At 54.2% G+C, this 12,160-nt stretch overlaps 5 protein-coding genes across 5 annotated transcripts; 3 read left to right on the top strand and 2 right to left on the bottom strand.

The window, feature by feature from the left end:
• The first annotated feature begins 133 nt into the window (after window positions 1-133).
• Window positions 134-2,589, top strand: P153DRAFT_347052 (tannase and feruloyl esterase). The gene is made up of 3 exons (XM_033666150.1): window positions 134-721; window positions 779-1,399; window positions 1,456-2,589. Exons 1-3 carry the CDS (start codon window positions 380-382, stop codon window positions 2,113-2,115), a joined length of 1,623 nt encoding a protein of 540 aa, XP_033520520.1. The 5' UTR covers window positions 134-379; the 3' UTR covers window positions 2,116-2,589.
• P153DRAFT_369484 (uncharacterized protein) lies at window positions 2,095-2,916 on the bottom strand. The gene is made up of 2 exons (XM_033668788.1): window positions 2,507-2,916; window positions 2,095-2,381 (listed from the first exon to the last, which is right to left on the bottom strand). Exons 1-2 carry the CDS (start codon window positions 2,693-2,695, stop codon window positions 2,208-2,210), a joined length of 363 nt encoding a protein of 120 aa, XP_033520519.1. The 5' UTR covers window positions 2,696-2,916; the 3' UTR covers window positions 2,095-2,207.
• Window positions 2,917-3,020: 104 nt separating this feature from the next.
• Window positions 3,021-4,863, top strand: P153DRAFT_323186 (uncharacterized protein). Its single transcript, XM_033665199.1, has 2 exons — window positions 3,021-3,749; window positions 3,802-4,863. The coding sequence occupies exons 1-2, from the start codon at window positions 3,344-3,346 to the stop codon at window positions 4,704-4,706; spliced, it is 1,311 nt and encodes a 436-aa protein (XP_033520518.1). The 5' UTR covers window positions 3,021-3,343; the 3' UTR covers window positions 4,707-4,863.
• A 47-nt stretch (window positions 4,864-4,910) lies between these two features.
• Window positions 4,911-6,265, bottom strand: P153DRAFT_85737 (Isochorismatase hydrolase). The gene is made up of 5 exons (XM_033673451.1): window positions 5,920-6,265; window positions 5,854-5,869; window positions 5,716-5,801; window positions 5,523-5,661; window positions 4,911-5,472 (listed from the first exon to the last, which is right to left on the bottom strand). Exons 1-5 carry the CDS (start codon window positions 6,167-6,169, stop codon window positions 5,115-5,117), a joined length of 849 nt encoding a protein of 282 aa, XP_033520517.1. The 5' UTR covers window positions 6,170-6,265; the 3' UTR covers window positions 4,911-5,114.
• Window positions 6,266-7,184: 919 nt separating this feature from the next.
• On the top strand, window positions 7,185-11,904 carry P153DRAFT_323182 (uncharacterized protein). Its single transcript, XM_033665198.1, has 4 exons — window positions 7,185-8,454; window positions 8,508-8,579; window positions 8,629-8,847; window positions 8,893-11,904. Exons 1-4 carry the CDS (start codon window positions 7,539-7,541, stop codon window positions 11,466-11,468), a joined length of 3,783 nt encoding a protein of 1,260 aa, XP_033520516.1. The 5' UTR covers window positions 7,185-7,538; the 3' UTR covers window positions 11,469-11,904.
• The last annotated feature ends 256 nt before the right edge of the window (window positions 11,905-12,160 follow it).

Genomic DNA, 12,160 nt, shown 5'->3' with positions numbered 1-12,160 from the left:
GAGTCTCTATTCGATCATCTGTCCGTCTTGCTAAGATCTTGCTGTCAACATGCAGATCCGCGCTTCATCACGGATAGCGGCAGTTGAGAACAGACCTTCAAGCTCCACCAAAGAACAAGCTGCTTTGCACACCCTGCAATTTTAAACCCGCAAATCGAGGACGCCACGTCAGGTATGCGCATCGCACAAGGATGTTTCATGGATAGCTTGGACCTTTGAGAACACCCGAATCCCAGCATTTTGACTCGGCCTGTGTTCTAATGTTCGTGGACTTGAACATGTAAAACAGGTCCCATGCCCAATTGAAGACCAGCTGGTTTTTCGCTTTTGTTATCTCTAACGTTCAGATTCACAATTTGAAAGTTTCGAAATAGACAAGATGAGACGGAAGCTCAATACCTTGCTCAGTTGCGTAGCGTTGATTAAGGTGGCAAGTTGCTCCTGCACACCGTCTTTTCTGCAGGCCTCGTTGCCCACTGGCGCAAGTGTGAACTTTGCATACTCCCTCCAAGCGAATTCGACGTTCGAAGTACCAGCAGGCGACTTGGGCTATCCAACGAACCCCGTCAACCTCCCAGCGTTATGCGCCGTATCAGTCCAGGTTAAGAGCGTTGGCAACACAACGTTCGGACTCGGCTTGTTTCTGCCCGAGGCGTGGAATGGCAGGTTCCTGGCTGTTGGACAGGGAGGTTATTCTGGAGGTGTCAATTGGGCAGATATGGTACTAGATTCTTCGCGTTATCCTTTTAAGGAGACTAAACGGCTAATGCTCAATCAGGCTGTCGGTGTACGATATGGTTTTGCCGTAATCTCGACAGACACCGGACACAACTCAACCAATAGCGATGGTTCGTGGGCATACCAACAGCCTGATGTTGTCGAGAACTGGGGTCATCTAGCGCTCCACGGGTCCGTTGTGATTGGGAAAAACGTCACTGCCGCATACTACCAAGAAAACGTGTCTTACAGCTACTATTCCGGTTGCTCGACCGGCGGCCGCCAGGGCCTAAAGGAGGCAGAATTGTACCCAGAAGACTTCGACGGCATCGTCGCTGGTGCACCCGCGTGGTGGACATCACATCTCCAGCCGGGGACCGTGAGAATCGCTTTGAACAACCTGCCCACGACGGCCGATTATCACATCTCGAGCGCACAGTTCTCAGTTATCAATGCGGAAGTGCTCAAACAATGCGATCCTCAAGATGGTCTGGTCGATAGCATCATCTCCGACCCGCAGGGCTGTAACTTCCGCCCCGACGCCCTTCTCTGTGGTGCAAACGCCACTGCAAATGCCACAAACTGCTTGACGGGCCCGCAACTCGACACTATACACAATATCTGGAGCGACTACGTTGGAGAGAACAATACCATGATCCTCCCGGGATTCTGGCCTGGAAGCGTAAGCAAAGCACCCAGCATGAAGTACTCATGAAACATATACTCACTACGCTACAGGAAGGCACACCAGCTCTCATCAGCGTGAGCGCGCCAAACAAACTCGGCACAGACTACGTCAAGTATTTTCTTGGTAAAGGGCCACAATGGAACTACACAGAATACAACGACTCCATCATCAAACTATCTGACGAGATCAACCCCGGAAACGCAACAGTCGGATTTGATCTCTCTGCCTACGAAGCCAAGGGCGGAAAGCTCCTCTCCTATCACGGCGCAGTCGACCCGCTCATTCCCACTGGTAGCACTCCTTATTACTACGATCACGTCCTTCGCACGCTGCAACCACGCGGTGTGGATGTCGACTCGTTTTTCAAGTACTTCATCGTGCCGGGCATGGGGCATTGCATGAACACAACGGCAGCGTTCAACGCGCCGTGGTACTTCGGGGGGCCAAACCAAGCGGGTGTCTTAGGAAAAACTGTGCATAGTGTTCCTGGTTTTGAGGATAAGACGCATGATGTGCTACTTGCCATGATGGCGTGGGTGGAGAATGGGACGGTGCCGGAGTACATTGTGGGCACGAAGTACGTCAACGAGACGACGCATGACAAGGTCATGCGACAGAGGCCGCTGTGTGTGTACCCCAAGATGGCCAAGTGGACTGGAGAAGGAGATGTGAATAGTGCAGAGACTTGGTCGTGTGAGAGTTTGTACTAGGTCTTCGTCTATAACGCATGTAGTCGAGATTTGTATAAAAGGCCTCCAAGGCTATATGAATATCTCTTGATTTCCTTCATCTTACACTCGATCTAGCTCTCCAGCAAAATAGGCACCTGCTCCATCAAATGCTCCACAATCGCATCTGGACCCTTCTCAACCTGCAGACCCTGGGGTATAGCATGCAGTTTGATACCCGGAACTTCTTTCTTCGCAATAGCATGAATCTCGGCCGCTTGTTCAGGAGACCACATTGATGCCGAGAACTGTTCTGCGTCAACACAAGTCGCAGGAGCACACAGACGCAAAACATCAAGGGCATGGAGGACAAGGGGATAGAATGGCAGACGGAATGTCCTGAAGAAGATGTGGAAGGCTTTTGGAGACGTACCAGAACATTGGGCTGGTGTTTTCGCACAGTCGGCTCTACCTCCTCGATCGAAGAGCAGTTCGCCACATGTTCAATCTCATATCGGTCCTTTAGGGCTTCGACCAAGCGGCCGACCAGTCGCTTCGCGCGCTCGGGGGCGGTGTTTACGGTGACGAGCTTGTAGGGGCCTTTGGGGGTAGTGTCTGACATTGTTGCTGTTGTTGTTGTGCTGGTAGGAAAACTTCTGAGTTTAGGCGAAAGATGGCTGGAGACGTTGAAGATGAGGGTTGGGTTGATGGATGTTATGATGTAAGAGGTAAGTTGATTGATGAGGGACTTTGATGTCCGGTGTTAGCTCCGCTTTCCGAGCCTAGAAAATGCTTGCAAGTGTTTCAGTCCGCTACGGTATTTATTGGTAGATGAGTTCTGTGGATATATTCTCATACAAGGAGGGGTTCTACTGCCCCGCGCTAGCATTCAAGCTACTTGTGGGGAACTCGTACGCGTCTTCTGTTCAAGAAGAAACTATCACTGTCACGCGTTGAGATACAATAGAAGCCGCGAAAACATCTCCAATCTACCCGTCCTCTTGAAGAATCTACCGTTGCTGGAATTACTTTGTACAACCCAACCGCGACCACGGGTTGTGACAAGAGTAGGGATAAGGGTTCATCCGGAGCTTCACCACCACCCCAATAGCTCCAGCTATCCCAATCCGGCAGCAGAAATACCTCCTCATAACCGTGTACGATATAGAGAAACACCGCTCGTCCGAGGATTACCTACAAATCAACTGCCGTCTACCAATACTCAACACACTGAACAAATTTCCATCGGCTCTTGGAAAGACTACCGACAATGACTACCTACGAGGAAGCTGCAGTCGGATTCCGTACACATCTCCCCGATCTGAACTCTCCGCGCTTCACCACGGCGGCAAAGCAAAGCCCGTATGAGTACTTGAAGTGCATGCAGGACAATCGTGCGCCACCTTGGCTGTACGATCTTACTAAAGTCTGGGAGAAGCTGCTAGCAGAGCCGTACAAGGGTATCACGAACGACGGGACAGTGCGGGAGGGATTGTTCGAGACAAGAGACGAAGGGGTTGACGTGGAGAGCGTAGTAAAGAAAGCCGAGGAACTACTAAGCGGCTTGAACGAAGAGCAAAAAGAGAAGTTGAAGTATGAGGTTAGCTCAAGAGAATGGCGCGCCTGGAGCAACCCAGAGTTCCTGCTGCGACCTTTTGGTCTTCGACTAGAAGAAAGTACGGAGTGCTCTCTAATTCCCCATCCTTCCAACTCACTAACACACCCCAGTCCCAGAGCAAAACGCCCAAGCAATCCTATCCATCATCGAAGCCTCCCTCTCCCCCGAAGGCTACCAAAAAGCCCTCAGCTCAATGCGCGTAAACCATTTCCTGGGCGAAGTCGTGCACCTCCCCCTTATCATGAACAAATACTCCTACAACTTCCTCCTCTTCGGCACGCCCTCCGCCTCGCCCTCCCAGCCCTGGGGCTGGCTCTTCTACGGCCACCACCTCTGCATATCGTGTTTCTTCAAAGGCCCGCAAGTCTTCATGACACCCTCCTTCACGGGCGCAGAGCCCAACATCATCGACGCAGGGGAGTGGAAGGGCACGCAGATCCTGCACAAAGAAGGCGCTCTCGGCTTGAAACTCATGCAAAGCTTGACCGCAGAGCAGAAAAGCACGGCGCAGATCTACAAGAACCTGCGTGATGATGCTATGAAGCAAGTCTACGGCCTCTCGCACAACGACGCCGCGAAACGCGATGAACTCATCACCGACGCTTGGGGGCCCGACGACCAGCGCCACGCCTGCGGCGCGTTCCGCGATAATCGCATCGTGCCGTATCAGGGCGTCCTCGCATCTTCTCTCACCGCCGCACAGAAGGCGAATATCCTAGACATCTGCAACGAGTTCCTGCTCTACCACCCCGCGAAGTCGCGCCAGCTGAGGCTACAGTTGGTTGAGAAGCACTTCGCTGAGACGTATTTCTGCTGGATTGGCGGGTATGGCGATGAGGATGCGTTTTACTTCCGTGTTCAGAGTCCGGTTATTTTGGTGGAGTTTGATCATCATTCGGGCGTGTTTTTGACGAATACGGAGCCCGCGAAGTATCATACGCATACTATTTGCCGCACGCCGAATGCGGGGGATTATGGGCAGGCTGTTAGGGGGGAGGGGATGCGTGTGGTTTGAGTAGTCTGTTGTGGTGTGTGTTGTGGGAGATGAGGGGTTGGGAATGGTGTGGTTGGGTGTTTGCTCAGACATCCGATGTGTTTTATGTAGTCTTAGGCTTTCTCTGAATGGAAAACCTGTGAGGGGGCATGTAATAAGATACTTTTCATCATTTATCAGCGTGAAGAAACTCATGTTCCTTTCACCTATCTCCAAGCGGTAGACGAAAAGCGTTTTTCGAGAGGAACGAAATCCAGCAGTCGTGACGAAGTAATTCGAAATGAAATAAAATGACCGACTTCGTTAAACATTAGACCAAGCGCATTAAGATACGCAAAACATATGTTCGAGACCCCCTTCTAGACTGATGGTACAACGCAGCGTCATACAAATCGGCGAACACATGGATATCGTGTGCATGCCTCAGCACTAGATCTTGCAAAGTGTCTGCAAACTCTCCCTCGTGCTGTCCTTGTGCTCTTTGACCACTTTAACAATCTGCTTGAACGTATCCCTCTTCGCATCCCCGACAACCTCATACAACCACCCCTCACTGCTTGCGACGATCGCACCCTCACTCCTCAGTCGTGCCAACGCGATAGGAACCTCCTCTTTGTTGCAGCTCGACACGCCGTCCGCGATGATGTAGACTTGGTGTCCGTCGTGGAGCAAGTCGAGCGCAGTCTGTGTCACGCAAATGTGTGATTCGATGCCGACGATTGCAACGGAGAGGCGGGCGTCGGGGCCTGGAGTCAGTGCGGCGAGGGAGGTGCGGACATCAGGGGTGCTGGATGTGTTAGGGCTGGAAGTAGAAGAAGGATGGGGTGTGATGGGTACATCATGGAGAACAATGTCTTGTCTACATGGCAGGTCGTCTGGACACCATCTGGTGCATCAAGCTTCAGCTCTGGGACTGTGCTCCCGAGGCGAGCGGCATTCTGTGTGGTTGCGATAACGGGAATCTTGAGGATTTGGCCTTGTCATGGTGGTTAGGATTAGGCGAGAGTGCATGAGAGTGTAGATGACTTACTGGCCTTGAGCAGCTTCTGTGCTGTCGCAACGACTTTGGGAAACTCATAGATGGCTGGTCGGAAGCTCTCTTGCACGTCGCAGATGCTACCTGTATCAGCTTATCGGGTTGTGAACCGCGATGTGGAAGATGGTGTACAAGAGCGCGGGGTTCACTGTTTGGTTGTGAGTTGTTGACGTGTATTACAGTGGGTAATGAGCCTACCGATCCCTCGTTGTGCCATTGTTGATGAGAATGGTCTGTGCAATACCCTGTGGGGTGAATACGTGACGCGTGGGAAGAGGGGACGCATGGTGGTGGACGCTCGTCTGCAGACTACCGAGGCAGTGGATGGCGCCGTAACCGTACTGTGAACCAGGGTCTCTTCCGCCCGGCCTAGCCATGGTTGCACCAATTCCGTCGGCGGTCGTTCCCAGATTACCCAATCTATCCAACTGTCAAACAACGCCACCATTGTAGGAAGGAGCCCGTGTCTATCGGGCCCTGTCTTGCTGGATCAAAAGCTTGCTTTCAGTGCTAGCGATAGCACCGGAAGCCTGATTAGGGCGTGGGGGTGTCATGTATTGGCGTGCCGTTGCAGCTTCCACATGAGGACGAAATCGCAGCCCGGATGAAGTGTGACGACTGAAGGTATCTGGGTCATGTGTTCACTTCGCGCCAGAGCAAGGGACTGAATAGGGGAGTTCCAAAGAGAGTCTGGCCGAGATCCATGGACCCCAAGCAATCTCGTCGAGTCGGTGATCGTTGGATCGTTGGGTCGCTGCATGTACAAACGAGATGACTGTTTCAACCGTTGAAACGGTCATCTTGTAGTAACCACACGTGCGTGCGGGTCGATGGAATAGGCCGACTTGACTCAGCTGTGTCTTGCTGAGAAAAGGAAGGCTCTGCTGAGGCGTGGTCTGTCAGCGCATCTATTCTGGATGCTCACCATGCCTCAGGTCCGCGGGCGTAGCATGTGCCCGTGCAGTCCTGAGCGCCTGCTTGAATTGAGCAATGTATTGTGATGATTGTTTACGCCTCATGTCTGGATCTGGAAGTATTTGGTTTCACACAATGCAAATCCAGGTCGGGCGAGCCCTTGCGAGTGCTCGGACGTGTGCTGGTGCTGGAGAGGGAGAAGGGGGTCGCCATCAGATTGGATGGAGGTGGCGTCGATGCTTTCGCAGTCGCGTTGCTTCTGCTCGGAGGGCAAGGCGATTCATGTGGAGGAGAGAGCATGTTCACCCGCCTGTATCCACGACTACTGCTCTACCCAGGCGATGGTGCAGGCTGGACGGCCGGCAGGACAGGAGACGATTAGATTGCTCTGCCCCCAGGCGCCCCTGTCACCTGGTCTTGGGTCTTGGGCCCTGGGGAGACGGTGGTGGAGGCCATGGCCCTGAAATGCTCTAGCTGAAGCGAGCGGGCGGGCCCTGTGCGTTCTCACCCTCCTGTGACGACGATTCGACAATTCCCTACGGCTGTCCGCCTCCTGTACATAGTTGTCTACACACCTTCTCCCTCGCTCTCTCGCTGTCCTCGCTGCTGTGCCTTCTGCCGCAGTCGCACCCACACCTGCCCTTGTTAGCGCCTGCCTGGCCGAGCCACCGATTGCACGTAGCAAGTCGCCTCGAGACGGCGTCGAGCATAGGGGCTGCACGTAACTGTACCCGCACAAAACACCACCACCACCGCCGCCGACGACGACCTCCAACGAGGGCTCTCGCTGCAGGCCAGACACTCCCTCGCGCTGCCCTGACCTGCCCGGCGATTTGGCCACGTGCAGCCCGCAAGAGCAGCAGCCCCTCCTTGCAGCACCAGCGTCGACGGCACAAAAGTTGATGAGCGCCCACGGCACCGCCAGTGCTGTCTATCCTTACGCCCCGCATCCTACGAGCATTCATTCTGAGCACCGCCGCCTCAAAGAGCGCGCCGCCTGGCTGAACGGCCCGCCCCAGCTGCAAGTGCACCCGCCCTGCCTGCTGCTGCACCCCGTCCTGCACCTCGCGCGCATCGACGAACTGCCGCCGCCCGCCCCCGCCGTCATTGTGTCTCCACACTCGCTGAGTCCGCCTCGATCGCGGGACTCGGCGCCCCCTGCAACGCACAAGGCCTCTGCGAAGACGGGTCCCGCGCCGCACACTACCACCGATGGGAAGCAGAGTACCCACCGCAGCGTGCCCACCAGCACGTCGACCATGACGTCAAACGGCGTGCCAAACCACACGGGCAGCAAGCGGGCCGACGCCGTGCCCTCTGCCCTCCAGCGCCCGCCCTTTGTCTCCCAGCACTCGAACTCGGTGCCCTCTACCCCGATGCAGTCGGCCCGCAAGTACGAGTCGCACTCGCGCTCGCCGTCCCCCAACGGCGGCCTTGGCAGCCACTCGCCGCGCTCCGTGTCCTCGGAGGCGAACAGTACCATGCCCTCGCTGCGGCTGGGACGGCCCTTCAAGTGCCAATACGAGACAAACGTCGGCAATCTGGGGCGCCGGCGAGTGCCCTATCACTCCTCTGACATACTAGATCCCGCAAAGGAGGTGCCCAAGAAGACGCTGGACCCTCACGAGGACGGCAAGCTCAGTGGCGACATGCGCGAGCTGTACGGCCGGATACAGCCGAACCAGGCGCATGTCCAGGTGCGAGATCGCTTCGTGAACAAAGTCCAGCATATTCTAGAAACGGAATTTCCTGGCCACGACTCCAAGGTCCACGTCTTTGGCTCGTCTGGCAACATGCTGTGGACATCAGAAAGTGACGGTATGACAGTTGCACTACGCATCTGAAGGGTCCGCGCTAACAGTTGACATCAGTTGACATTTGCATCCAAACACCTATGAAAAGGCTCGAGGAAATGCACGCACTTGCAGAAGCTCTTGATAAACGTACGCCATCCATAGCTTTTCCTCGAGTTCTGACACTAACTGCACGCAGATGGGATGCAGAAAGTCGTCTGCATTCCGGGCGCCAAGGTCCGGATAGTAAAAGTCTGGGACCCTGAGCTGGATATCAATTGCGACATCAACGTCAACAACGTCGCTGCCCTCGACAACACGCGCATGATCAAGACCTACATCCAGATCGACGATCGTGTGCGCCCGCTCGCTATGATCATCAAGCACTGGACGAAGAAGCGTATCCTGAACGATGCTGGTTAGTCCTGTGGCACGCTTTGCAGTTCTCTCTGACAATCTCTAGGCATTGGTGGCACAATCAGCTCGTACACGTGGATATGCATGATTATAAACTTTCTCCAGACTCGAAATCCGCCGATATTACCGGCATTGCACAACCTGCCGCATCGAGAAATCGACAAAGCGACCGGTAAACCTTCGCTGTCTAGCTTTGCCGACGACTTGGACAAGCTGAGAGGGTTTGGTGAGAAGAACAACGAGTCGCTAGGCCAGCTGCTTTTCGAGTTCTTCCGGCTATACGGGCACGAGGTCGACTTTGAAAAAGAAGCCATCTCTGTGCGACAGGGCAAGCGGCTCAAGAGAGAAGAGAAGAACTGGCATCCTGGAGGTGGCCAGAAAGAGGGTGTGAACCGTCTTTGTGTTGAGGAGCCGTTCAACATCGAACGAAACCTGGGGAATTCGGCAGATGACTACGCCTGGCGCGGCATTCATCTGGAGATCCGGCGCGCGTTCGATCTTCTCGCGGATGGTCAGCAGCTCGAGAAGGCGTGCGAACAGTTCGAGTTCCCGGCTGAGGAAAAGCCGAGCGCAATCTTCAAGAAGCCGCAATCTCAAAAAGCGACTATCACATCGAGCGTACCCATCCGCTCTGGACCCCGTGGCGGTGCATCGCCTCACCGAGGAGGCAGAGGAGGTTTCAATTCCAAGGGGTCTAACAACAATGGCAGGAGATCGTCCAACGGCACGTCCTTTGCTCAAGGGCGGCCACCATTCCTACATAGCCCGCCACTTCCAGGGGCTGGCCAACAGGAGTACTTTGCCTTTCCACGGGGACTCCATGAGCAATTGCATGACCAGTTGTTCCAGCAATACCAGATGTTGGAGATGCAGTCAAATTCCTTGCGGGCACAGCTTGCTGCCCAGCAGCATCAGCAGGCACACCAGGCGCGAGCCGCGCAAATGCATGCCCATGCCATCGCCCAAGCTCAAGCGCAAAATCGCGGGCCCAACAGCACGAACGGATCTCCACAAAAGTCGCCATTTATCAATGGTCATTCCAGCCCTCGTTTGGGCGAGTTTGGAATACCCAATGCTATCCCGCAAGGCTTTCTGTACCATCACCCTGGGTTTTACAACCCGCTGCAGTCGGATCCAGCCATGTCCCAAGACGGGTCACGAACAAACCCCTCATCTCCTTCGCTAAGCAATAGTGTTCCTGGCGTGCGAAGAAATGTCAACCGAGTTTCGAATACCAGTGACACGGGGTCAGTCCGTTCACAGTCGCAGCCTCCTCGTGGTCTTAACCAACAGGCTGTACCTGCAGGCTACTCACCTATGCCTCAGCTCTATGATGCTTCGATGTTTGCCGGTTACCCTATTGTGCGATCAACCCAAGACAATACAGTTGTGCAATCGACACCAGTCGTCCAACGCAGTCCGCCGTCAAATCAGCCCGAGCCTGCTATCCTCCCCGACACTAGCACACCAAAGGAATATGTCGGCTACTACGTGGCAGATCAGACCCCGGCGACGCGTCCTCTGTCAGATTATGCTGTCTCCGTCATTCCGTCTTTTAGCGAATTGGCCCAACGTCGTAGACGTGTCTCGCCAGAGGTACTGCAACCTCTTCTCAATACCGCCATACGCCGAGCATCGCGATCACCATCACCGCTTAGTGACCACATGCGAAATTACCCGACTGTAACGAACACATCTGCTGGTCTGAATGGCGAGCGCAAGGCTCGTGTTGATTCAGTCCGACCGGCCGTTGACGCTGGTCCAGTTATTGTAAACGGGTCATTTCCCGCCCAACCGCGCGAAGTCTATGCTCAAAGCAATATTGTTGAGTCTTCACTACCCGAAATGCCAAACGCTGCTGCTCTTGGCATCTACACCAATAGTCAGAACATACAGCAGATAAGAGAGCTTGAAGCGCGTCAGCAACTGGTGCTTGAAGAGATGCAAAGGCAGAGAGTAATGGAGGCAATGGGGCCATCCATTGTCAACGGATCGATGAAGGGCAGTCCTCTTGGGGAGAACAATGGTTTGACTCGGGTTCCTAGCGAGGAACAGCAGCCGTTTTCTACGACGCCAGAAGGCTGGACGAGCTACGACTCGAACAAAAGTCACCGTAATAACAATGCGGAGGATGTGTCTCCAAAACGGGTGCTACCTCCTCAATGGCGGACTGCTGGGTATACCAATGGTCTCCCGTCTTTGGACATTGCGAACACTCCCCGGGCGCCTCCTCAAGAGATCAAGTCCGCCAACCTACCGCTACTGTCGCCTGTGTTCGAGACCCGTACGCCATCGCCGACCCTCAACCGATCGTCTGAACTTAGCAAGCTAGTGAACGGTACGAAGGTTCACACAAAGGAGAACCACCATGCTCGCCGAGCTTCACATACACCTGCCGCATCGAACGGGAACAGAGACAATCGTACTACGCAGGTTAAGAACCATCCGCAGGTCAACGAGAAGAGCAACAAACCACACTCTGGGAGCAGTAATGGCTCCAGCCCATGGCAGTCACAAGGGGGCAACAAAAGAAGAAAAGGTGGAAAGGGAAAGAAAGCTCATGAGCAGAAAACGACGGGCGAACCGTTACCTGTTAATGTTGCCGATCGCAAGGGAGGGTAAACGAGAGCTCTGTCAGCCTGTGGGTACATGATGATGTATCCAGAGTATGTCTACGCCTGCTCGTCTTCCGAACCATGTCTTGGATACTGCCAGAAATTGTGAGGGTATGTTCCTCAGAGCAGACACTTGAGATATGCTGTTGGGCAAAAGAGAGCATACCGATGCTCTCTACCGCTCCGGGCACGCCAACTACAACCTACACACGTCCCACTGCTGCGTCCCTGGCGCGGACGCAAAAAGACGAAAACAGAAAAGATTGAAAGAAAGATTGTATCATTTGCATTCGAAGCGGTTCAGCGCGGGCTTGGAAATCGTCGGGCGAAAGCGAAGAAAGGATGATGGGATGGTGGGATAGGCACATTGATCGGAATCTTTTCCAGATGAGGGCGTTCCGTTCTACATCAACTGTACACATTGCATTCTGTTTCTCACTGGGTGGGGTGGGGGGAAGGGGGGCCAGGGGTGGTTTTTTCGGCATTCCATGGAGTTTTTTCCCCTAATCGTTTTCCCTGTCCTTGGTATGGGTACACGAGCGTTTGTTTTTTTCAAGTGTTTATGGGCTGGTTTGGACTGGGCTGGGCTGGGCTTGACTGGGCTCAAAGGTTTCTTCTTTGGTGGTTTATCATGGCTGGCAGGGGGGGCTGGACTGGATGGAACATGGCATGAAAGGACATGTATAGATAAAAGGGAAG

The sequence above is a fragment of the Dothidotthia symphoricarpi genome (genome assembly GCF_010015815.1).
Source record: "Dothidotthia symphoricarpi CBS 119687 unplaced genomic scaffold P153scaffold_18, whole genome shotgun sequence".
Taxonomy (NCBI): domain Eukaryota; kingdom Fungi; phylum Ascomycota; class Dothideomycetes; order Pleosporales; family Dothidotthiaceae; genus Dothidotthia; species Dothidotthia symphoricarpi.
The sequence above is the reverse complement of the archived record's forward strand: the minus strand, read 5'-3'. Positions and strand labels throughout refer to the sequence as shown.

Bases quoted from the DNA above. Each gene is read 5' to 3' on its own strand.
- P153DRAFT_85737 (XM_033673451.1), bottom strand. From the start codon at position 6,169: ATGGTGGCGTTGTTTGACAGTTGGATAGATTGGGTAATCTGGGAACGA. The intron at 5,662-5,715 runs GTAAGTCATCTA...CACCATGACAAG, and splicing joins ACAGAAGCTGCTCAAGGCCA to GCCAAATCCTCAAGATTCCC. The intron at 5,473-5,522 runs GTACCCATCACA...TAACACATCCAG, and splicing joins AAGACATTGTTCTCCATGAT to CACCCCTGATGTCCGCACCT.
- P153DRAFT_369484 (XM_033668788.1), bottom strand. From the start codon at position 2,695: ATGTCAGACACTACCCCCAAAGGCCCCTACAAGCTCGTCACCGTAAAC. The intron at 2,382-2,506 runs GTACGTCTCCAA...GACGCAGAACAG, and splicing joins AACACCAGCCCAATGTTCTG to TTCTCGGCATCAATGTGGTC.
- P153DRAFT_323186 (XM_033665199.1), top strand. From the start codon at position 3,344: ATGACTACCTACGAGGAAGCTGCAGTCGGATTCCGTACACATCTCCCC. The intron at 3,750-3,801 runs GTACGGAGTGCT...AACACACCCCAG, and splicing joins TGGTCTTCGACTAGAAGAAA to TCCCAGAGCAAAACGCCCAA.
- P153DRAFT_323182 (XM_033665198.1), top strand. From the start codon at position 7,539: ATGAGCGCCCACGGCACCGCCAGTGCTGTCTATCCTTACGCCCCGCAT. The intron at 8,580-8,628 runs GTACGCCATCCA...AACTGCACGCAG, and splicing joins TGCAGAAGCTCTTGATAAAC to ATGGGATGCAGAAAGTCGTC. The intron at 8,848-8,892 runs GTTAGTCCTGTG...GACAATCTCTAG, and splicing joins GCGTATCCTGAACGATGCTG to GCATTGGTGGCACAATCAGC.
- P153DRAFT_347052 (XM_033666150.1), top strand. From the start codon at position 380: ATGAGACGGAAGCTCAATACCTTGCTCAGTTGCGTAGCGTTGATTAAG. The intron at 722-778 runs GTACTAGATTCT...ATGCTCAATCAG, and splicing joins GTGTCAATTGGGCAGATATG to GCTGTCGGTGTACGATATGG. The intron at 1,400-1,455 runs GTAAGCAAAGCA...ACTACGCTACAG, and splicing joins CGGGATTCTGGCCTGGAAGC to GAAGGCACACCAGCTCTCAT.